At 38.0% G+C, this 24,766-nt stretch overlaps 1 protein-coding gene across 4 annotated transcripts in view; it reads right to left on the bottom strand.

The window, feature by feature from the left end:
• Positions 1–24,766, bottom strand: part of CDIN1 (CDAN1 interacting nuclease 1) — a 244,842-nt gene that overhangs the window by 118,891 nt on the left and 101,185 nt on the right. For 3 of the 4 annotated variants that reach the window (XM_049899628.1, XM_049899625.1, XM_049899626.1), the window contains exons 6-8: positions 8,455–8,534; positions 8,060–8,109; positions 3,339–3,406 (exon numbers count right to left, since the gene is read on the bottom strand). In XM_049899628.1, coding sequence (XP_049755585.1) covers positions 3,339–3,406; positions 8,060–8,109; positions 8,455–8,534 — 198 coding nt within the window. Of the gene's footprint in view, positions 1–3,338; positions 3,407–8,059; positions 8,110–8,454; positions 8,535–9,168; positions 11,253–24,766 lie in introns of those variants that run through there. The other variant, XM_049899627.1, reaches the window with a different exon arrangement.

Consider the following 24,766-nt stretch of genomic DNA (forward strand, 5'->3'; position numbering starts at 1 on the left):
ATAACGGAAAAGCTCAATATCATCAGTTAGAACAAGGCCAGGGGCCGACTGTGGAACAGGCCATCAATTGCTCATATGCAAGTTCAAGCTCAAACTGAAGAAAATCAGAGCAAGTCCACGAAAGCCAAAATATGACCTTGAGTACATCCCACTTGAATTTAGAGACCATCTCAAGAACAGATTTGACGCATTGAACACTAGTGACCGAAGACCGACAAGTTGTGGAATGACATCAAGGACATCATACATGAAGAAAGCAAGAGGTCATTGAAAAGACAGGAAAGAAAGAAAAGACCAAGATGGATGTCAGAGGAGACTCTGAAACTTGCTCTTGAATGCCGAGCAGCTAAAGCAAAAGGAAGAATTGATGAAGTAAAAGAATTGAACAGAAGATTTCAAAGGGCGTCTCAAGAAGACCAAGTAAAGAATTATAATGATGTGTGCAAAGAGCTGGAGATGGAAAACTAAAAGAGAAGAACACACTCGGCGTTCCTCAAGCTGAAAGAACTGAAGAAAAAATTCAAGCCTCGAGTTGCAATAGTAAAGGATTCTATGGGGAAAATATTACAAAACGACGCAGGAAGCATCAAAAGAAGATGGAAGGAATACACAGAGTCATTATACCAAAAAGAATTAGTCGATGTTCAACCATTTCAAGAGGTGGAATATGATCAGGAACTGATGGCACTGAAGGAAGAAGCCCAAGCTGCTCTGAAGGCTTTGGCAAAAAAACAAGGCTCCAGGAATTGATGGAATATCAACTCAGATGTTTCGACAAACAGATGCAGCGCTGGCGATGCTCACTTTTCTATCTCGAGAAATATGGAAGACAGCTTCCTGGCCAACTGACTGGAAGAGATCCATATTTATGCCTATTTCCAAGAAACGTGATCCAACCAAATGTGGAATCATAGAACAATATCATTAATATCACACACAAGCAAAATTTTGCTGAAGATCATTCAAAAACGGCTACAGCAGTATATTGACAGAGAGCTGGCAGAAATTCAGGCTGGTTTCAGAAGAGGACGTGGAACCAGGGATATCACTGCTGATGTCAGATGGATCCTGGCTGAAAGTAGAGAATACCAGAAGGATGTTTACCTGTGTTTTATTGACTATGCAAAGACATTCAACCATGCGGATCATAATAAATTACGGATAACATTGCGAAAAGGGGAATTCCAGAACACTTAATCGTGCTCATGAGGAACCTTTACATAGATCAAGAGGCAATTGTTTGGACAGAACAAGGGGATACTGATTGGTTTAAAGTCAGGAAAGGTATGCATCAGGGTTGTATTCTTTCACCATACCTATTCAATCTGTATGCTGAGCATATAATCTGAGAAGCTGGACTATATGAAGAAGAACGGGGCATCAGGATTGGAGGAAGACTCATGAACAACCTGTGTTATGCAGATGACACAACGTTGCTTGCTGAAAGTGAAGAGGACTTGAAGCACTTACTAATGAAGATCAAAAACCACAGCCTTCAGTATGGATTACACCTCAACATAAAAAAACAAAAATCCTGAGAATTGGACCAAAAAGCAACATCATGATAAATGGAGAAAAGATTGAAGTTGTCAAGGATTTCATTTTGCTTGGATCCACAATCAACAGCCATGGAAACAGCAGTCAAGAAATCAAAAGACGCATTACATTGGGTAAATCTGCTGCAAAGGACCTCTTTAAAGTGTTGAAGAGCAAAGATGTCACCTTGAAGACTAAGGTGTGCCTGACCCAAGCCATGGTATTTTCAATCACATCATATGCATGTGAAAGCTGGACAATGAATAAGGAAAACCGAAGAAGAATTGACGCCTTTGAATTGTAGTGCTGGCGAAGAACTGCCAAAAGAATGAACAAATCTGTCTTAGAAGAAGTACAACCAGAATGCTCCTTAGAGGCAAGGATGGCGAGACTGCGTCTTACATACTTTGGACATGTTGTCAGGAGGGATCAGTCCCTGGAGAAGGACATCATGCTTGGCAGAATACAGGGTCAGCATAAAAGAGGAAGACCCTCAATGAGGTGGACTGACACAGTGGCTGCAACAATGAGCTCAAGAATAACAACGATTGTAAGGATGGCTCAGGACCAGGCAGTGTTTCCTTTTGTTGTGCATAGGGTCACCATGAGTCAGAACTGACTCGACAGCACCTAACAACAACTGTATGTGTGTGTATACATATGTGTGTGTGTGTACATAAAAAAAAAAAACCCACTGCCGTCGAGTCGATTCTGACTCATAGCGACCCTACATGACAGAGTAGAACTGCCCCATAGAGTTTCCAAGGAGTGCCTGGCAGATTTGAACTGCTGACCCTTTGGTTAGCAGCCGCAGCACTTAACCACTATGCCACCAGGGTTTCCATGTATATACACACCAAACCTGTTGCCACTGAGTCAATTCTGACTCATAGCAACCATATAGGACAGAGTAGAACTGCCCCATAGGGTCTCCAAGAAGCGACTGGTGGATTTGAACTGCCAACCTTTTGGTTAGCAGCTGAGCTCTTAACCATTTAGCCAGCAGGGCTCCATATAAATACATACATACATACATATGCATATATATATCTACATAAAATGGACATATAAAAGTCATTTTCAATAAATAATAATACAATGGTTTGTACAGAACCTTCAAAAAATTACCATATTTAAAATGAGAATTAATTTATTGTAGATTGTTTTATGGTTTTCATGATCAGTTATGAAATGTATGACCTTTGAGGCTTAATTTCTAATGCTAAAGAAATACTGAGAGAAATAACAATCTGTAGTAAGATTCCACATTGGCATGCAAACATATGCAGATACACAGGGCTTCAAAAAAAAATCATACTAAGTCTGTATCAATAATTAATGTTTGGCTAAAAGTAATAAAAGCTTAATATTTTGCTTTCAAGTAAAAGTACCACCCCATTCAATACATGAGCCAAATATATCTCACATAAATTTTTCTAACCTTTCTTTTTAATATATAAAGCATTTTATAGATAATATTTCTTTGTGTTTCTTTCATAAGGCCTGGATTATGGTTACTATCTCATGACACCCAAAGTAATACTGCAACAGATATTAAGGCATTTTTTCAGCCACTTATTCTATAAAATATTAATTGCAAGCCTGTGCCTTTGCTGTATATACAGGGGACTAGGTAACGGAGATCCTGCTTGGTTCTAAATCAATAAAAGAAAACACGCACAGCATCAATCATCGTTCAGTCTTCCTTTAGCACAAAATAACTCCAAATGGAAGATTAAAAAAAAAATGTTTAAGCACTCATGGAGATGTATGAAGCTAGAGAAGAGATAAGCAATACTTACCCAGGAAGGACAGGTTTTTCTCTAGAAGCAAGTCTCTTAGCAGGACTTCATGCTCATGACCAATGGCACTGAGAGGTTTTAGTTAAGGTAGGCAACAGAGAAGTATACCATAAAGGACGTGGAAACAACACCAGATCTGTCCTTTGGGATGACATGGACAGTCGAGGCAAACACAGCAACCATTTCCATTTTTACCCCACATCCCTCGAGGAATGAGATTTTTATACGCATCTCTCATTTAAATGATTCCATGCAATTTTTCTATAATGTTTTTATGGATTTGGGTAAACAAATATTGGGAAATGAATGAGTTCTTTAACTTCTTTTGAAAAGAGAGAAGTCATTTTAAGCATCCTTTGTGCTGTGCTAAAAATCCCTCAATTCAACTTAACCAGCTGTCGTTGGCTCTGACTCATGGCAACCTCGTGTAAGTCAGAGTAGAACTGTGCTTCATAGGGTTTTCGAGGGCTGATTTTTGGGAAGTAGATTGCCAGGTCTTTCTCCCAAGGTGCCTCTGAAAAAACCTCCAGCCTTTGGTTAGCAGCTGTGCATGTTAACCATTTGTACCCCCCAGGGACACTAAATTCAACTTAGTGTACATTTATTAAGCACTTATTACGTGCAGCAAAGAATAGCAACCAGTCTTTGCTCTAAAAGTGTTTGTAATCTTACAGAGTTGTATAAATCTTTTCGAATCTTAAGGTTGTAAAGGCACAGCTCTTCCGGGGCAGCCTCTAGCAGCTCCTCTACTTCTAGTCTACTGTCTACAACCTGTAACGTCCGAAGTCAAACTGAGCTTGTGAGAAGTGTATGTAATCTGGAGCAGGGGCATCTTGGTCAAGGACAGCGGGCTGGGGCGTGGGTACAGAGGCTGTTTCAAGGTCTTTTTCTCATGTGTATACATGACCATGTATGTATATGTCATACATACACATATAAATATACACATTTACATTTATTGTTTACTATGTTTTTATGTGCCAAGCATTGTGTTAAATTCTTTACATAAATTATTTCTCCTGCATAATTACCGCCATCTTTATAGATGAAAAAGGTAAGGCTTAGAGAGGCTTAAGGAACCTGCGTAAGTTCCATACAGTTAAGATGTGGCTGAGCAGAGGACAAGAACAGAGATCTCTGCAAAGCCTATGTTTATGGTGTCTCTAAAAGTACTAAAATTATTTACATAATAATAACAACTGATAATAGCAACTACTTATTAAATGTCATGTACTGATATGCCTTTGTGCTTATTAAGGTATCATCATCTTATTTAATCCTCCCAACAACGACATGAGTAGGTACTATTATTAGTCCCTTTTTATACTCATGGTAAATAAGGTTCAGGGAGGCTGAAGAATTTGCTGAAGGTCCCCTGGTTACTCAATGATGGAATCAGAAGCAGGAGTTTAAATTCCATCTATTTTCCAAAGGGATGAGATTGCACAAAGTCTGAAAAGGAGTGCCGTCTTATTCTCGTACTTTCATTCTGTCAAAAGCATTTGGTAATAATTATTTGAATAATTACCTTAATTCTCCATTTCAATGATAATGTCAACCTGGTTACAGTCAGTCCTTGGCTTACCAAAGATTCTTTGATTCTGATTACGCACTACAAAAGCTCAATTTAAATAAGATAAAAAGTATATGGTATTTGTTAAAAATTCTTAGAGAATTATTCTGCCCTTTATCAACACATTCAGGTCAATATCTTTTAAATTTTATAATTCAAGGGATGTGGCCACTCACGTCCACTATCCAAAGACACTCTGTCATCATTACTGCCTTTTTACACCTTTTTTTTTTTGCCCCTTCAATGCCTGTGGCTATTCACATTCAATTTCTAATTGAGACAGAATAATAGAATCAAAATTTTAAATCACACATTTGCAAAAGCTACTGGAGACATTTGATGAATACCTCTCAATGGTATCTCATTACACGGGGCATCCCACACTTTAGAGCTAAATTATTTACTTCTATTCCACATAAACGTACTCTCACTTGTATTGCTGTAAATTATTTACATCTAAAATGTTGAATCATGAAACTGAGGTTACCGATGGTAGAGAAATGAAACCCACAGCATTTTCAGCTTCCTGCATCATTCCTATACATTTCCTTGTCTCTCTAATTGCCGTGTCCTACAGCCACACTTTGAAAAGTTTAGGTGGCTGGGTTCTCATGCCTTCTGTGTCAGTGAATACAATTTGTGGCAGGAAAGGTGTGGATGGGCATGGCTATGTAGGAAAAAATCCAGTAGATACCAAAAGGAAAAGAAATTGCAATGACAGCTTCTATATTCTTTGATACTGTGCTTTTTGGGGTGTCTTATTAGTAAATGACCAATTTATACTCTATTCTTCTTATACAAATGTCTACATGCAACAATTTCATAATGGAGTAAAAAGTTTTGCACCTATTTGATCTACTAAATGTGAGCTTTCCTTCTTAAAAAACGATGCAATTTATTGAGAGTGAGCAATGTAAACGTCACCCAATTATCAGGACAACATACAAACGTCATTTCACTCACATGGGAAACCAACCATTTATATTCAGTGTGAGATAAAACCATTCATAGAAGTGCCATGATCTGCTACAGTCTGTTGATCCACGCAGGAAATATCTCTGTAAGGGTATCTGCACTGCATAAAACTGTTACCACAATGCAAAGAGAAAATCAGTTTCTCTACAAAGTTTCCAGCCTTCATTTTGCATGGTAAATCCAATCATCAATTTCAAAAATACTTCTTGATTATGTTTTGCTTGATATAAACATATGTAAAGTGCAAGGTCTAGAAAATAAAGCTTATAAAAACAGTAATTTTACTAGCAATAGGCATCGTGGAACTGCAAAAATTATAATCTAGCCAGTGAATGCAATTTGTGGGTTTATCATTATCTTTATCAGTTGAAATCATGTGCTACAGTAAAACCTACTGGCAATAACAGCCAAAATTTAAAGGCAAGTGAATGACGGCAAAAATGTAAGGAAAATACTCCAAACAGAATTTATAATGTGCTATAAGCAGAAACACTTAGACTTTGTCTATAATAATACCTGTTATTGATATATGGCTGTGACCATGGGGCAAAACTTGTAAATAACCTTACAAGCCATTTTCTTCACCAGCAATACAGCAGCCTAGTTTCCCGTAAGCATCTCAACTATTACTGAAAAATAGCCTCCTGGCATTTAGAAAGCAGTTGACTTCATGCTTTAGTCCATGCATATATAATTAGATAGTTACATTTAAAATCAATATGCAATCCTTCAAAAGACATAATGCTTTCAAAGCCTTGCCTTTAAGTTGATTTTTAACTATTTTATGTGCTTTAAAATTAACATGTAATTCAACCCAGATACTCTGAGATGGTGTTGGTTGTCATGTGAATGTGCTAAACTTTATCACTCTAGTTACATGAGTTTGGCACTCCTACAGTTTCTAACACTGTCATCAATTTTACACTGAAACGAGAAGTACAGTTTCACTTTGGTTTAATAGAAAGATGAGCTTATGGCAATGCTGTGTCTTTATTAATTTAAGCTACATCAGGCGAACAGACTTGGAAAATAAATATATTCTTAGGTACCAAGTATTCTTGTAAGAGGGTGCAATTAAAAGATTAGATTTCAAAGGTTAACTTTATTTATGAAAGAGAAAATGAGAAGTCTTCATTACAGAAATTTTCCTGACTCAAAGCCTTTGTGAAACAAGCTGGGATATAAATACACACACACAGATGTGCACACACACCTGACCAGCAAGGGCTTCCAACAAAGAGCCTCACCGAGTCACAACTGGTGGCAGTGCCATCCATGTTCACGAAACATGTAACAGGAGGAACGTGTTCATGTTATGGAGAAGTTTGAGAATCATGGGCTTTTATAGATATAATCTTCATAAAAATTTCAAATTATCAACTACTTAAATAGCATTCGCAGTCAAGGATTATCAAAATACTGTTACTACAACACTATTAAGTTTACTGATTAATAATGGACCACTTCATAAGGAGTTAGCATTCATTCGAATCCTGTTTTAAGGAGTATGCATTAACTCTTTAAATAATAAAGAATAATTTATAATAAATATAAACAATGTCTGTAATGAAGAATGCCTGGCCATCTGTTTTCACACTGAATTTAGTCTAGAGGGAAACAGTACAGAGGTTTCTCTAAAAATGTGTGTTAGGAATCCAAATGACAGCTTGGATTTTGATCAGCATTTAAGCAATAAGAATTTACTGCTCCTTAAAATGTGGTGGTCTCTGGCGGCATTTTAATCACATCATCACCTTGAACTCCAGGCTCAAAATTTATTCTAGTAAACTCAACAGGATTGGGCTCATTTTAAATGGAACTTTACTATGTTAAAAAAAAAAAATGTTCCTTGGAATAGTAAAATACAATCCAAGACACTGTATTACCTGCCTAATGACTCTGTACCTTTAAAGTCATTGAAAACCCAGCGCTTTGAAATAAGTGTGTGAATGTACAACTGCTGAGCTGCCATCTTCCCGGGGCCCACCGGATTTCTCTTAAGCTGTAGGAAGGCATGGTCGGCAGTGACCCTCCAGCTGATTGAATGTAAAGTCGAAGAGTCTGAAATGTGTTTTGTGAAGTAGAACTTTATGTCAGATTAAAGCTAGACACATCTCCTCCACTGTGTCTACGCTCGTCAATTGTGCACCTAAAATTTTATAGGAAAGGATACTGTTTGATGCAGTCCACCAGTGGTCCATAACAGCAGTCGTTCACAATGCACTGCAGACAAATAAGAGAAGGGGTCTGGGGCGGCCTGACTATAAAAACTATTCCAGTTAACCAGTACCCTAAAAGCAGTAATTACTTTTCTTCCAAAAAGAAGAACTATCAAAAGGCTGTTGAGATTTAATCACACAAAACAAAAATTGCATGCTTTTTATTCACTATAAAAGCAAGCTATTAAAAAGTGAAACACTCTTCTCGCAAATATTGCATTGCCATTTATGGTGCACCCTGACCTCAGTGATGGTTTATGATGACAGTAATTAAATGAGGTTTAAAATCCTTTACTCTGCTAGGCAGATAACAGCATTGCCACTGCAAATAGACAGCTGTGATTAATACCTGATAGACCTGATTTGCTAGAACTCCATCTGGAATCTGAGAAGGGTCCCGTAGCATACTATTTATAACAGACTTGGAGGCTGTGGAAGAAAAGAGATGAACTATTAGCAGACAGTTGACATACTTTTAACACAACATGAGAAATGACATATACCTATACATACACAGACCACCAAACTGAAAATATCACTGACACTAATCATTTTTTCCTTATTTTTTTCTAAGGGAAGCTTTTAATTAGACCACTTTGCCAGGCTTATAAGCCACACTGCCAGATTTGACGATGACCTAATTTTTCCAAGGTAAATTAACAAGTACAGACCTAAAACATATGTCTCTGTGCAGATAAATTAGCTTTGGAAAAGCCCAGTAGGAAAAAAACGCACAAACAAAAAAAACCAGAAAAGGAAATATTTACCTTCTGCAGGTACGTATTTAATAACCAAGCATATGTACACGGAGAACTCAGTGAACAGGTCAGATTCAAAGACTTCAGTGATGTCAATAAAAAAGGGCTCTTAGCCAAGAAAGCATATCTGCGCTCTAGACCTTTCCAAAATAATTCCCATCACTGCCATAAAATCTTATGTCCACTTCACAGGTGAGGAAAGTTAACTTGCCGACAATGGAGGGAATCTTAAATAAGGAAATAAATATGTATGCATTTTTCCCCCCAAACACGCCTCATAACAACTACTTGCAAAATAAGCTGACCTTAGTCCAGGAAACTGCTCCCGAACAGGGGTGTCCAAGGGAGATTTCTAATGAGGATGCTCCAACAGGTAACACCCTTTGAAAAGCAAAGGCAGCAGATCTCGGCCTCGGGGTGTACTGTGGGCAGGTGGCACTCAGCATGGCAGCCAAGGTGGCCAGAACTCCTCATAATGCATGAGACGAAGGCAGGTCTCTGGACTAAAAAAATGGGAAAATGCCCTGAAGCTAAGTTGACTACTGCTTAGGAATCAATTCTTCCAAGTCATCCAAATATTCCCAAATATTTAGCAATATGAATTTGGGTCTAGTCTAAAAAGCACGAACTGAAATGCATGTTGGATAATTATTTGGTTAATACAATGAACACAGGCCACAAATCTACATCACTCAGTTTCTGAGGTGATTTTTGGCCCTTTTTTTTTTTCTTTTAAGATTATTATGTTCTTTATCCAGCTCAGTATCATATGAACACTGATGGAAATGACAAATTTAGTAAATACTGTGGGAAGAACTAGGGAAATTACATCTTACTTATTTAAGCATAGTGCTGCATGCACAAAGAAAAACAAAGTACAATTATTTTAATCACTGACTATTTGTCACCTAGCTATATGCATACAAACAGTCGTCCAGGACTGCGGGGGATTGGTTCCAGGACCCCTGCAAATACCAAAATCTGAGGATGCTCAAGTCTCTTGTATAAAACGGTGTAGTATTTGCATATAACCTTTTCTCATCCTCCCATATACTTTAAATCATCTCTAGATTACTTATAACACCTAATACAATGTAAATGCTATGTAAAAAAGGTGCTTCATCACAACTGAATGTTTGCTCTGGAAGGTGGCTTGTCTCTGAGTTTCTTGAGCTCTTCTGGGAACGAGGATGCTGATTTGCCTGTGATTATGGAGTTCTGGAGGCTCTAACACGTTATGTAGCTAGCCAGACATCCCTTACTAGCCTTTAACTCCTTCCTCTCACTCTCCCCAACTCCCTTACACTTAGCCTTTGAGGGATTGCTTTGGCTGCATTGCTTTTTAGGAGACATTTTTCACAGAAACAAAGGGTACACACAAGTAGTAGATGAATGAGACACGAGCCAATCAATATCGAAACAATGAATTCTGGAGAGAGACTGAGAAAGCTGTGAAATGGCGGGAGGCTACAGCAGGGGATGCCGATATTCATGTGTATTCAGCGTAGTGCTCAGCACACGGCAAATGCAAATTTTGCTTTTTGAAACTTCATTTATTTTTCCCAATATTTTTGATCTGTGGTTGGTTGAATCCATGGATGCGGAATCTCTGAATACAGAGCCTACAGATACCAAGGGCCAACTGTATAACAAAGTTTATATACTTAATAGCCACTTGAAGACGTGTGTGTGTGCAGCAACTGGACAGGCCTTACGGAATCTGAGGAATCCTATCCAGCCCTATCTCTACAACTAACTGCAACCTGGGCAAGTTATTTAGCCTCTCAAATTCAATGTCTTCAGCTGTGGAAACTGATGATATTATCTGATCTGACTACCTTGCTTGGTTCTTCTGTTGCTATAGAAAATAGCTACAATAGCATCTTGTTCAAGTTTAAGTGCTAGTTAGAACCTAGGTAGGCTTAGGCATTTCTGCATATAAACTTAAATTGGGTCCAATTATTTCTGAAAGAAATTACTAGAAGTGGTACAAACATTGGGAATATGAAGCAGCAAGCTGCCTTACTGTAAAAGAATAGATTCTTGTAGTAGTAGTACTAAATCGATAATTACGTGCCTGGTAAACTCACTCAGGTTTTCCAGCTTAATTCTAAGACTCAGCCAGTAGGAAGAAACCAAAACAGTCTCTCATGGATTTGGTCATCTTCTCTGAGGGCACTTTCTCTGGTTAGCCATTCAACCTCCAGCTGGTAATGGCAGACACATCCTTTTATGTTACCAATAATGGCTTCAAAGTCTCAAAGAAACAACAGTGCTGCCTTTGACATATGTACCTGGCCATTGCTAAAGTGTCTCAGACCTAGGTAAGGAAAGATTATTAACATATAAATGACCTGACAGCATGGTCAAAAATGCTATCCTGATGGAAAATTACTGACCTCATACCAAACTATACAGAAATTCACGGCTAAAATCATAAAACAAAGGCTCTTTTTCAAAAAGAGGAGGAACAATACTCTAAGACATAAGAAACATAAGTCATTTATCTTATGAGGGAAGAAGGGGACATATTTAAGAAAAAAGAAACCGATGACATCAATTTTCCTCACAATACAAATTTGAGAATTGTGTGCTTATCAGAATTAGGAATCACAGCCAATAAACCTTTTAAAAATAGTCTGAATATATTCAACAGAACACTATTCATATCAAAGGAAACTCGTGACAGGAAGTCAGTCGTTTTAAATTGAATAGTAAAAACCATATACCGAGTGCGCATTCATTTTTAACTCAGCAAAATGTTTTCTTGTCTTACTACCTGCCATTATTTGGAGAGGGAGAGAAAGAGCTAACAACTAGGAAGTCAAGGCCTCTGCTGCAGACCCAGAACGCGCCTACCCTCCACATACAAATCTGATCACTCAGATTGTCAGAGAACGTCTGTGTCTCAAATCAAGCAGAGAGTGCAAACCTACTTTTACACACATATTCCGAAGTTTAGGAACTGCCATCTCAAAGAGATGAACAATAACACTAACCAAATAAGTAAAGAAAGGCAGTTGGACAATCTTGGGATGCGTTGGGGGTAAGTATCTCAAGGAAGCCGGGACACTGACCTACTTTAGCAACTACCTCTGATCAATTTGCAACCTGTTTTTTAATTTTTGATTGGGCATTAGGTAAAAGTTTACACAGTAAATTAGATTCTCATTCCACAGTTTGTACGTGTTCCATGGCCTCGGTTTCATTCCCTACAATGTGTCTGCACTCTTCCCATTTACACCCTGGATTCCCCATTTTCTTTCACCCTGATTTTTTGACCACACACGGACAGGGGCCTTATTCTCCCGAACCTTTGCTGGAGGCATTCATTCTGCAGATTTCAGTTTAGTCTGCTACTATTTTAGCTGCTGGGATTTCAAATTTCTACCAAGCAAGTAAAAGCAAGAATGCGTGAGTCACTTGGAGCTAGAGCTACAGGAATATGAGAGAACTGGTGCCTGTTAATGCATGCTACAGTAGGCAATAGGCAATGGCTGGACTAAGCAATAATGCTTAAGATTGTGATCACGTTATTGTGAAATATTTCTAACAGAAGTCAATAGCCTAGTATTATAGACATCATGTCACCACCACCCTGATATAAAAAAATGTTAATATTTAGCTACATTTTAGATTGAAAATATAAAATAAAATACAGACATATCTGAAGTCTCTTTTGAACAAGGATCCCATTCTCCATGCTCTCTGCAAAGAGGAAACCACCATCCTGAAGGTGAGATCTCTCAATTTCATCTGGGTTTTTAGCCTTTTACCACAAATAACACCCACATTATATTGTATTCTAAACTTTGCATAATTTATATAGGAGTCCCTGGGTGGTACAAATGGTTAACACTCTCAGCTACTAACCAAAAGGTTGGCAATTCAAGTCCACCCAGACGCATCTGTGAAAAAAAGCCTGGTGATCTACTTCTGAAAAATCGGCCACTGAAAACCCTACGGAGCGTAGTTTTCTCTGACACACGTGAGGTCTCCCTGAGTCGGGACTGACTGGACAGCAACTGGTGCTATAACTGATACACTGTGCATATCCTTTTGTATCTTAATTTTCTTTTTCATTCAAAATTGATTTTCCACTTTTTTCCATGTTGAAATATGTAGATCCAGTTCATTTATTTAAATTGACATTTGGTATTTTTAAACATACCACCTTCATTATCCTTTCGTTTGGGGGTGACATTTAGGTAGTTTCCTGGTGTTTCGCTCTTACTACCAATGCTGCAATGAACAGGTGTATGCATGTCTTCTTCGGCTCCTATTCAAGAGTTTTTCTAAGGCACCTCTTTAGAAGTACAATTTTGGGTTATATGCATCTTCAACTTTAACACTATTCCCAAATTGTTTCTCCAAATTAGATGAAGTAATTTCAATTCCAATCAGCAACATAAACAACAACAACAACAAAAAACCGAACCCCATTGCCTTTGAGTCAACTGCAACTCATAGCAACAGTAGAACTGCCCCATAGGGTTTCCAGGGACTACCTGGTAGATTCGAACTGCTGATCTTTTGGTTAGCAGTGGTAGCTCTTAACAATTATGCTACCAGGGTTTCCATCAGCGACATATAAGAGTTAAAAATTTTCCATACCTTTTCTGTCCTAGTTTCCTAGTAGTGATGTAACAAAAACACCACCAAGTAGCTGGCTTTAAAGAAGAGAATTTATTGTGTCAATTTTGGAGGCTAGAAGTCTGAATTCAGGGTGTCAGCTGGGCCATGCTCGCTCTGTCAGCTCTAGGGGAAGGTCCTTCTTTGCTTCTTTCAGCTTCTAGTAGCTCCAGGCATTTCTTGGTATTCTTTGGCTTGTAGATAGATGTTCATATGGCATCTGCCTTCCCCTATGGGTGACCCTCTCCGTGTCTGTTCTCTCCTTATAGATACCACTCAAAGAGGAATTAGGACTAGGATTCACCCTTCCAAAGTATGACTGAACTGATCATATCTTCGAAGAAAGATACTATTCACCCAAACAAGGTCACATTCACAGGCACAGAGGTTAGAACTTCAACATATCGTGTGAAGGGATGTATTACCATTTTCCAATATGAGGTATTTTTATCAATTTGATGGATATGAAAGGAAACCCTAGTGGCGTAGTGGTTAAGTGCTACGGCTGCTAACCAAAGGGTTGGCAGTTCAAATTCTACCCTGTCCTATAGGGTAGCTATGAGTCGGAATTGACTCAGTGGCAATGGGTTTGGTTTTTTTATGGTATGAATTTGCATTTCCCTGATTATATTCTAAGAATGCCCACATTTTCATACGTTTGTTTGCCATTCAAGTTTCCTTTTCCATAAATCAACTGTTTATATCCTTTGCTCACTGGTGGCCAGGATGAGTGGCATGAATTGGCACCAGGAGGGCATTATTGTCTTTTACTTCTAAGTCTAGATACTAATGTTTTGGCGATTATTTGCATTGCAAATCAGTTATTTTGGCTATGGTTTTACCTTTAGTTTTGTTTCCATAAGTGACAGTATTCATGATACATAAGATTTTAATTTTGCTATAGTCAAATATATCAAATCTTTTATGGGGACTTTGTGTGGAGGGAGTTATTGAGGAAAAAAACTTTTTTTTTTTTTTTTTTGTATCTTTCTGACCAAAGAGTCATATTTGGCCATATTTTCTCCTAAAAGCCTTGCTTTTCACATTGAAAGCTTAATAATCCACACGGAACTTATTTTTGTGTATGTTGTGAGACAGGAATCTAATTTTATCTATTTTTCTAACAAAAACCAAAAACCCAACCCACTGCCACAGAAGAGAACTGCCTCATAGGGTTTCCAAGGAGCAGCTGGTGGATTCGAACTGCGAACCGTTTGGTTAGCAGCCAAGCTCTTAACCACTGTGTCACCAGGGCTCTTATTGTTCTAAATGGATAATTAATTGCTCAAGCACCATTTCTTGAGTAGTCTATTTCTCCTCATACACTGTGTACCCTATCCCCACCGATATGCTGGTCTGCTTATGGGTTTTGGCCTATTTCACTAGTCTGTTTTTTTACCCATGAACCAATCTCACACTCATTTACCATTAAAGAAGTTATGTTGATATAAAAAATTCTTACTATTTTTCTTTAATTATTTTGATTATTCTTGGCCCTTTACTCCTCCATTTGCATTGTTGTGGTTTTGATAAGAACTTAATTGAATTTAAAGATTAATTTGAGAAGAACTGACATTTTATCATACTAGACATGGTATTGCTTTTTGTTTATTCAGGTTTTTTATTTTTTATGGCCTTTAACAAGATTTATAATCCTGTTCTAATTAAGTTTTACACTTAATTTGATAAATTTATGCCAAGTTACCTTATGGGTTTTGTTGCCATTGTGAACAGTATCTATTTTAGGCCATTTTTCTAATTGGCTGTTGTTGGTATATAGAAACACTATTAGTTTTTCTATATTAATCACCTATCAGAAAATTTGCTAAACTATCTTATTGGCTCTAAAAAGCTGTGTAGTCTCTCAGATTTTTTAAGTTGAATTCATGTTGTCTACAAGTGCAATTTTTTTTTTTTTTCTGTCTAGACTTTATTTTATTTTATTTTTTTAGACTTTATACTTAGCTATTTTTCCTGCCATTTTGTTTTGGCTGAGGCCTCAAGGACAGAATTGGATAGAAATAGTGATAGTGGGAATTCTTGTCCTATTTATAGATTTAAAAAGGATGCTTCTAAACTCTTCCCAATAAATGTGATATTGGTGCTAGGTTTTAGTGGATAATGTTAATGATGTTGCTCCCCATTCCCATTGCTAAGCTCTTATCATGAATAGGTGTTCAAGTAGTTATTCTCCAATCATGTGTTGGTTAATGTGCCTCCCTTAAAGGTTCTGTAATGCCGAACAATACCTACAATCCTACTTGGTCATATCCATTGCTAGAGTGTTGTTAACATTTTAGTTAGGCTTTAGCATTGGTATAATAAGTAAAACTTGCTTACAACTTTTTTCCTTTTACCCTCATGAAAGTTTGGTGTTCAGGTCTTTCGAACCTCACAATAGAAGTCAAAGAGTTTTCTCCTCCTTTTATTCTCTACACAGCTTTGTGTAAGAGAATCCAAAACCAAAAAAACTCATTGCTATCGAATTGATTCTGACTCCTAGGGAATTGACTCAATGGCACTGGGTTTTTTTTAGTGACCCTATGGGACAGAGCAGAACTGTCCCAAAGGGTTTCCAAGGAGCGGCTGGTAGCTTTGAACTGCCAAACTTTTGGTTAGCAGTCAGAACTCTTAACCACTGCACCACCAGGGCTCCTGTAAAAGAGAGGGATAGCCTGTTTTTTAAAGGTTTGACAAATGTTATCTGCAAAATTATCTGGGCATTGTACCTTTGTGCCTGCCAATTTCATTTCTCTGATGAATATAATCTCGGCTTTTCTATTTCTTCTTGAGTCAAATTTGGTAGCGTCTATTTTTTTTTTTAATACTTCAAGAAAATTGTCGATTCGTTATTTTTGTATTAATTTGTATAGAATATTAAAACAAAACTTATGATTTTAAAAAATCATATATGGATCTGCAGTTAAATTTGCTATAACCAAACCAAACTCTGTGCTGTGGAGTCGATTCCGACTCATAGCAACCCTATAGGACAGAGTAGAACTGCCCCATAGAGTTTCCAAGGAGCGCCTGGTGGATTTGAACTATGGACCTTTTGGTTAGCAGCTTTGGTTAACCACTACGCCACCAGGGTTTCCAAATTTGCTTTAGCTAGTCCACGCGGCACTGGGTTAGTCCCATATTATTTATTCGTGTAAACTCTCTCTTTTTTTAATCAGTCTTGTCAGAGATTGGTTTATTTCATTAGATTTTCAAGAAACCAAATTTCAGATTTGTTGATCCTTTCTACTGCTCTATTTCTACTCTGTCCTATAGGGTCGCTATGAGTCGGGATCGACTCGATGGCACTGGGTTTTTTATTTCTTTCTTATTTATCGTTTTGTCATCATTATTTTATCTTTTTCTACTTCAGTCTGCTGTATTATTCACTTACTATTCTCAATCTTTTATTTTAACATTTTAGGGCTATTGTGTTTCCTCTAGCTACACCTCACAAGCTCTGTTGTCATTTATGTATAAGTATTTTGTAGTTTCCATTATAATTCCATATTTGATCCATAAATTACTTAAAAAATTATTTAACTTTTTGTTATTTCTAATTTGTTCGTATTATGGTCAAAGTATGTGATGTTTGTTTTAATTCTTTGGTATCTGCTTGACTTCCTTTGTGTTTTTATATGTGAACAATTTTTGTAAATGTATTTTATGTCCTGAGAACAGTGAAATTCTTAGATTTGAGGAACTCAGAGTTCCAGATACATCTAGTAAGTCAAAATTTTTGACTGTTTTATTCAAACCTTCTATATCATTCCTAATTATTCACTAACTAGATAGGAAATAATTATCCACTACTACACTGGATTTCTCAGTTTCTCCTTGTAATTCTGCCAAAGTTTGCTTTCTATATTTGGAGGCTATATTGTTATATTTATTGGTAAATTATGATTTTTGGCATTAAGTAATGACTTCGTCAGTCCCTAATAAACAGTTTTGTTTTAAATTTCATGTTATCTGATAATAGTACTGTTGTACCACTTTTCTTCCGGTTAGTACTTGCCTGATATCTCTGGTATTCCATTTCTTTACTTCAAATTTTACTGTATGTCTCATGTATGCCTCTTATGAATAGCATTTAGCTGGATTTTCTAAAATGAAATTTGAAAATCTCTGCCTTTTAAAAAGTGACTTTAACCCATTTACATTCATGGTAACTGACATGTTCGAACTTATTTCTACCCTCTGATTTTGTGTGTTCAGCTGATTATCCTTTTTTTTCTCCCTTCCCCTTCTTTTTTACCTTGTAGTTGATTATTTTTTTATTCCTTCTTTCTTCCTTTATTCACGTAAAGTAATACATTCTACTTTTATTTCTTTAGTAGTTCTCTCACAAAAACTTTTAAACTGAAGAAATATCTAAGCTTCATTAATAATCTCTTCGTCATCCTGAGTAATTATAAGGAATTTTGAATGCACTCATTCCAATAAGGACCCTACCCCTCAACCTCCAAGTTATTGGCGTCTATTATCTTTGTTCAACAACATTATTTTTAAATACAACTTCCCAGTTAGTCTCTTTCCATTTTTTAAAACACTCAGTGCTTACTTCTGTTTATCAACATGCTTACCAGTTTCCTTTTCAGCATCATTTCTTGAATTCTACTCTACTTTTGGGCTCAATATCCTTCTTGCCAAAAAATTCCACTTATTAGATTTTTCAGCTGGGGTCACTGAATAGGTTACCTTGTTTGAAAAATTTCTCACTTTTGAGTAACAATATGGCGGGGTATAGAATTACAGGCTGAGGGTTATTTTACTTGAGCACTTTGAAGATGTGATTCCTCTGTCTCTTGGCATCATTTGCTGTTGTCTTTTATCTCTGGGTGCTGTTAGAATTTTCTCTGGTATTAAACTGTTTCATTACTATTTGACTGGGTGTAACTCTTTTCATTTAGCCTGCGTGAGGTTAGTTATGCTTTCTGAACCTAAGGATATATGCATTTATCAGCCTGAAAAATTCTGAGTCATTATATCTTTGGCCTTCATTCTTTCCTTCTGAGACTCCTTATATTAAAAAAAAAAAAAAAAACTATATATTAGACATCTATTAAAAGGTATCATTCTATCACCTATATCTCCTACCACTTGTTTCTACGTCCCATCTTTTCTTACCTTGTGTTTAATTTTCCTAATATAATTTTTCTCTAACATTTTTGTCTAATATTTAATTCATTCAATAAGCTTTTAACTTCACGATTATTTTATTTCTAAACATTCTTTCTGTTTATTTTAAATCTTTTTTTATTTGTCCAGTTATAGTCTTCCTTTTTATTTATTCAATCATTTTAGATATATTTATACTATAGATTTTGAGTTTATGTATTATATTTTATAGATTTATAGTCTTCATTTTCTCATCTCCAGTTCATGGTACAAGATTCCTCCTTCTATTTATTTATTTTTTTTAACTTCTTCATGGTCGTTGATTTCCTCACTTGGTTTGTAAATTTTTACTGTGAGTTTATTTTCAGTAAGAATTGTTTGATGTATATTCTGGAAGTAACTGAGTACTTTTATGTCTGCATAAAAGAGTAGTTTCATGTTTACTTCTGCTGAGACCAATTTTAGTGCTACTTTCTTAGCTTGGCTTCCTGCACTAAACAAAGAGTGTAAATTTGGTCCCAAACCAACAAATGGTACTAGCCTATGTTTCCAATTTCTTACTCCTCTTCTTAAAATCCTCCACAATCTAAGGCCATATACAGAAAGCCAGCTTCCTTGCCATTTTCTATGGGCAAGAAGAATTTTCCTGGTTCTCTTTTCATCATTTGGAGCTCATATGGGGAGGCTCAATTCCAATCCTGGTTGCACATCTAGGCAAATAAAAACCCTAGCCCCAGCCCCTTATGTCCGTATACAAAGCTAACAATCTCAGTGGGACTCCACTGTGTAAGCACCTGTTTATCATTCTGGATATACTTTCTCTGTCCATTTCTGGCACCTAGATATTTAATTTCTTTTATTTGAACTTGGTATGTATTTAAAAAAAATTTTTGTTGTTTATTTTGTCTAGCATTTCTATGTCTTTGTAGCAAAAACTGAGCCCAAAAACAAAAGTTCATTCTCCTATGTTGTTCAATTACTTTTAAGTTCCTTTAATGAGAATTCGATGTACAATTTGTTCTCTTTTTTCCTTTTTAAACCTTTTTTGCCACCAAAGATAAATGAACAGAGAAGTTGTCACCAACAATACAGAGAGAAGGGGAGATAGTGAGATGGGGGTGGGGTTGGGAGTGGAACAACCTAAATCACCTCTAAAGGACGCTCTACTGCATGTTGCCTGACTGGGCAAGAGGTAGGGGAAGATGGTCATTGGTTTCTAGAAAACGAATTGTTACTCTGTCTCCTCCAAAGGCTTCTGTCATGTCACAGACCAAAGCACTGTGCTAATTATCAAGCTTGGGAAACAAGATAACTTACTTCTCTGGGTTTGAGAGCCAGTTCCAGCGGATTCTCAAACATAAACCATATATATACACACACATACATATGTGTATATATGTATATGTGTATGTGTATGTGTATGTGTATGTGTATGTGTATGTGTATGTGTATGTGTATGTATATGTATATAATTGACCTTAGACAATAATTTTTTAACATATTCATTATTGTACAATTTCGGCTGGGCTCAGTTGGAATAGCCTGCTCTTTTTTTTTTTTTTTTAATTGTGCTTTAAGTAAAAGTTTACAAATCAAGTCAGTCTCACATACAAAACTTATCTACACCTTGCTATGTTCTCCTAGTTGCTCTCCTCCTAATGAGACAGCACACTTCTCCTCTCCACTCTGTATTCCCTGTGTCCATTCAACCAGCTCCTGTCCCTCTCTGCCTTCTCAAGTCTCCTCCAATGGGAGCTGCGCACATAGTCTCCTGTGTTACTTAAGCCAAGAAGCTCACTCCTCACCAGTACCATTTGCTGTCTTATAGTCCAGCCCAACCCATGTCTGAAGAGTTGGCTTTAGGAATGGTTCCAGCCTTGGGCTAACACAAGGTCCAGGGACCATGACCTCCAGGGTCCTTCTAGTCGCAGTCAGACCATTAAGTCTGGTCTTTTTAAGAGGATTTGAGGTCTGCATCCCACTGCTCTCCTGCTCCATCAGAGATTCTCTGTTGTGTTCCCTTTAAGGGCAGTCATTGATGGTAGCCGGGCACCATCTAGTTCTCCTGGTCTCAGGCTGATGTAGTCTCTGGTTTATGTGGCCCCTTCTGTCTCCTGGGCTCATAATTACCTTGTGTCTTTGGTGTTCTTCATTCTCCTTTGCTCCAGGTAGGTTGAGACCAAGTGGGGATAGCCTGTTCTTTATGTGATGGATCAGCTGGGGTGGATCATCTGAGTGATGGAGGATTTACTTTCATGATGACTCACTCCCATATTTTGCAAATTGGTGCTTGCTGGGACCTCGGCCAGGACTGTGGGTGAGAGTCTTTGGTTCTAGCCCTCTCTAACGTCTTCTTCAGCTTCCCCTTGAAATAGTGGCTGGGTTCCAAGAGTGACCAACTCAAGAGAACCAAGTAGAAGTTTACGACCTTTTTATGACTTACGACAGTCAGAAAACAAGACCATGATTTTTATTTACATCTTCCTAAAAGAGAAAAAAAAAAATGCCTTCTACAATAAAGGTGGACCTGGAAAGCTATGTAGTGCAATATTTTCAAATGGAGAGGCAGCATACACAGTGGTTATAAATTAATGACTGAAAGCCTAAGTTTCCTCATCTGTAAAAGTTCATAACATTCATGCCTTCCTTACAAGGCTGTTGTGAAGATGAAATAACACACATAAGCACTTAACATGCGATTTGAGATTTGGAGCGTTACTGCTATAGTGTTGCTTTGGCAAGTATTAGATCACTGTGTGGCTTGCCTTCTGCCTCTCAACACTGCATTATCCCTAAGCAGACTACTTTCTATTGTTGAGACGGAAAAAACAGAAAGACTTTATAAAGTCAGGGGTCTGCTTTTATCAAGTATATATTGCCACAGTCCCCTCCTACTTCCTACCCTTTTGTAGCATGCAATGCATAATCCACTCCCAAAACTCCTCTTTAGAAAGAACTTGGCACAAGTCCTTTATACCTTTGCATGTCTTAATTAGGTTTATGTGTTATTACTCTGACGGGGTTTGTATTCTAAGTCTTGTCTCTAGCCATATAATAGAAGGATTTTTCTTTTTTTTTTCTCCTAGCTAAGGGCAAAACCCAAACATTTCAAGTGTCACCAATCAAATAAAGGAGAAATCTGACTACAGGAGACCTTCCTAAGAATTACTGACATCACACCCATTTTTGTAACTCTTCCTTTCCTCAGTGTGGGAACACTGATGGCATAGTGGTTACAAGCTAGGGAGGATAACTAAAAGGTTGGCAGTTCAAGTCCACCAGGTGTTCCTGGGGAACCCTATGGTTCTACTCTGTCCTACAGGGCTGCTATGAGTTGGAATCGACTCAATGGCAACAGGTTTGGTTTTTATGGTTTGCTCAGTGTAAGGCCAGATAAGTGGCCAGCTGCTGCTGGAAGGAACTGAGATGAACCATCAGGTGAATCATTTGTGCTCTTAAGGCCCCTGGAAGTCCTGCCTACTGCTGAGTGCCTTCTGATTAAATTGTACCTAAACTACACAAGACCTTATCTAGCTGGGATCTCTAAATCAAGATCAAAATTCAGTTTCAGCATGATAGGTGAAGCACCATGGGGCTGAATATATATCGCACAGCAGCAGTGATAGAGAGGAAAGGTTAGGATGAGGGAAGGACAGACATAGGAACAAAGACGAGATGGGCCCTCTGGAAGTAAAATCCACGTGCAGTCGGGGCTGTGATGTTAGAACCTAGTTCTCCCTCCACTGAATAACCTCTGCAATTGACTAGGTGGATAAGGAAGGCAGCTGCTCTTGGAAATACTCCCAAAGCAGGCATTTTGTGTCTCCATGAGGCTACCCCAGAGACTGAACTCCAAGACAAAAAAAAAAAAAAAAAAAATGAAACCCATTGCTGTTGAGTCCATTCTGACTCATAGTGGCCCTATAAGACAGAGAGAACTGCCCCATAAGGTTGCTAAGGAGTGGCTAGAGGATTTGAACTGCCGACTTTTTGATTAGCAGCTGAGCTTTTAACCACTACTCCACCAGGGCTATAAGACAGCATGTCTAAGTATCAAGCAGAGTTTAATGCTTTCTTCAAATGCTGGTTTATGGCCTTTGGGCATCAAGGTCACGAAGTCACAACTTACAGCTCCACTGGGGAAGGGCTGCCAGTGTTCTTTCCCGGACAACTGCAATACTGCCAATGGCCCACAGGGGCCTACTTGCCCTTGTGGTTAGAACTACTCCTCAAGAATTCCAGCCGGCCCACTGGCACTTCCACTGCACAACATGAGTCATCTCTAGAGCAGTTTGATCTCCTCTGACAATCTGAACAAGCAATGTATTTTAGCATTAGGGAAACCTACAGGGACAAATTAAGTTCTGCTCACTAACTAGCAGATAATCATGTAAGAAATAACTTGAACTAGATTATTACTATATGAGTACAAGAAGAAGATGCTTTCTACGTATGAGTATTCACACTAGAGCTCTTTCAGTTTCAGGTAACTTGGAGCTCTACAGCCATTATATACTACCAACCCTTATTCAACAAACATATAGTCAATGAATATTTATTACGATCCTAGTTAATACTGGGAACATACTTAGCTCCACTCCCCCAAATCTGGAATGTTCTCTCATGTTCTTTCCCTTGTCCAAAATGTCAAAGCCCGGTTCAATTCTCACCTCCTCCATGACAATCTTCCCTTATTCTTCCAACCCACTCGCTCTCCTCTCCCTCTGAACTCACAGTGTCTCCCAGTCATTTGGCACTTGATCCAGTATTACTTTGGCATTAGTTCACAGGAGATTGATCAGGATACTAAGATTTGAAACTATGTTGCATTTTTTTAAAAATCTGAAGGAAAAGCATGTTTAGTACCGTGTAGAAAAAAAGGTGTGACATCTCCTCAATGTTCTCTTTAAATAACTGGGCCTTTTACATGGAGGGGAGCCCTTGCTCAGTGGTTAAGAACTCAGCTGCTAACCAAAAGGCTGGCAGTTTGAACTCGCCAGCTGCTCCCTGGAAACCCCTTGGGGCAGTTCTACTCTGTCCTGTAGGGTCACTATGAGTCAGAATCGACTGGATGGCAACGGGTTTTTTTTTTTTTTTTGGTTTTACATGGACGAAGAATTAAGCTTATTCTACAGTTACCCAGAGGACATAAGAAATTAACAAGTTCATTACTGATTCTAAAGTTACAAGGTTTCAGATTTCAAGCTGAGCTTTTTGCGTATTCCATGCAGTGAGGTCCATGTGTACGGTCGTCATTTATGTTGTTGAAAAAGGTATTTGCAGTGAATACAACTTGTGATAGGGAGATGACACAACCTTGCTTACGGAAAGCGAAGAGGACTTGAAGCACTTACTGATAAAGATCAGTGACTACAACTTTCTGTATGGATTACACCTCAGCATAAAGAAAACAAAAATCCTCACAACTGGACCAATAAGCAACCTCAGGATAAATGGAGAGAAGATTAAAGTTGTCAAGGATTTCATTTTACTTGGCTCCACAATTAACAGAAATGGAAGCAGCAGTCAAGAAATCAAATGACGTTTTGCATTGGGCAAATCTGCTGCATAAGACCTCTTTGTACTGTTAAAAAGCAAAGATGCTACTTTGAGGACTAAGGTATGCTTGACCCAAGCCATGTATTTTCAATCGCCTCATATGCATGTGAAAGCTGGACAATGAATAAGGATTGTCAGAGAAGAATTGATGCCTTTGAATTATGGTATCGAGGAAGAATACGGAACAGACTACGGACTGAGAGAAGAACACACAAATCTGTCTCGGACGCAGTACAGCCAGAAAGCTTCTTAGAAACGAGGATGGCAAGCCTTCATCTCACATACTTTGGACATGTTATCAGGAGGGGTCAGTCCCTGGAGATGGCCATCATGCTTGGTAAAATAGAGGCTCACTGAAAGACAGAAAGACCCTCAATGAGATGGACTGACACAGTGGCCACAGTGACGGGCTCAAGCATAGCAACAATTACGAGGATGGCGCAGGACCAGGGAGTGTTTCATTTTGTTGTACGTAGCTTTGCTATGAGTTGGAACCAACTAGACTGCACCTGACAACAATAACATCCCCATCCTACAAATGAAGAATTGAGGTATTGGGAATTTAAATAATTTCCCAAAGTCCCTCTTGTA

This window comes from Elephas maximus, chromosome 10 (genome assembly GCF_024166365.1).
Source record: "Elephas maximus indicus isolate mEleMax1 chromosome 10, mEleMax1 primary haplotype, whole genome shotgun sequence".
Taxonomy (NCBI): Eukaryota; Metazoa; Chordata; class Mammalia; order Proboscidea; family Elephantidae; genus Elephas; species Elephas maximus.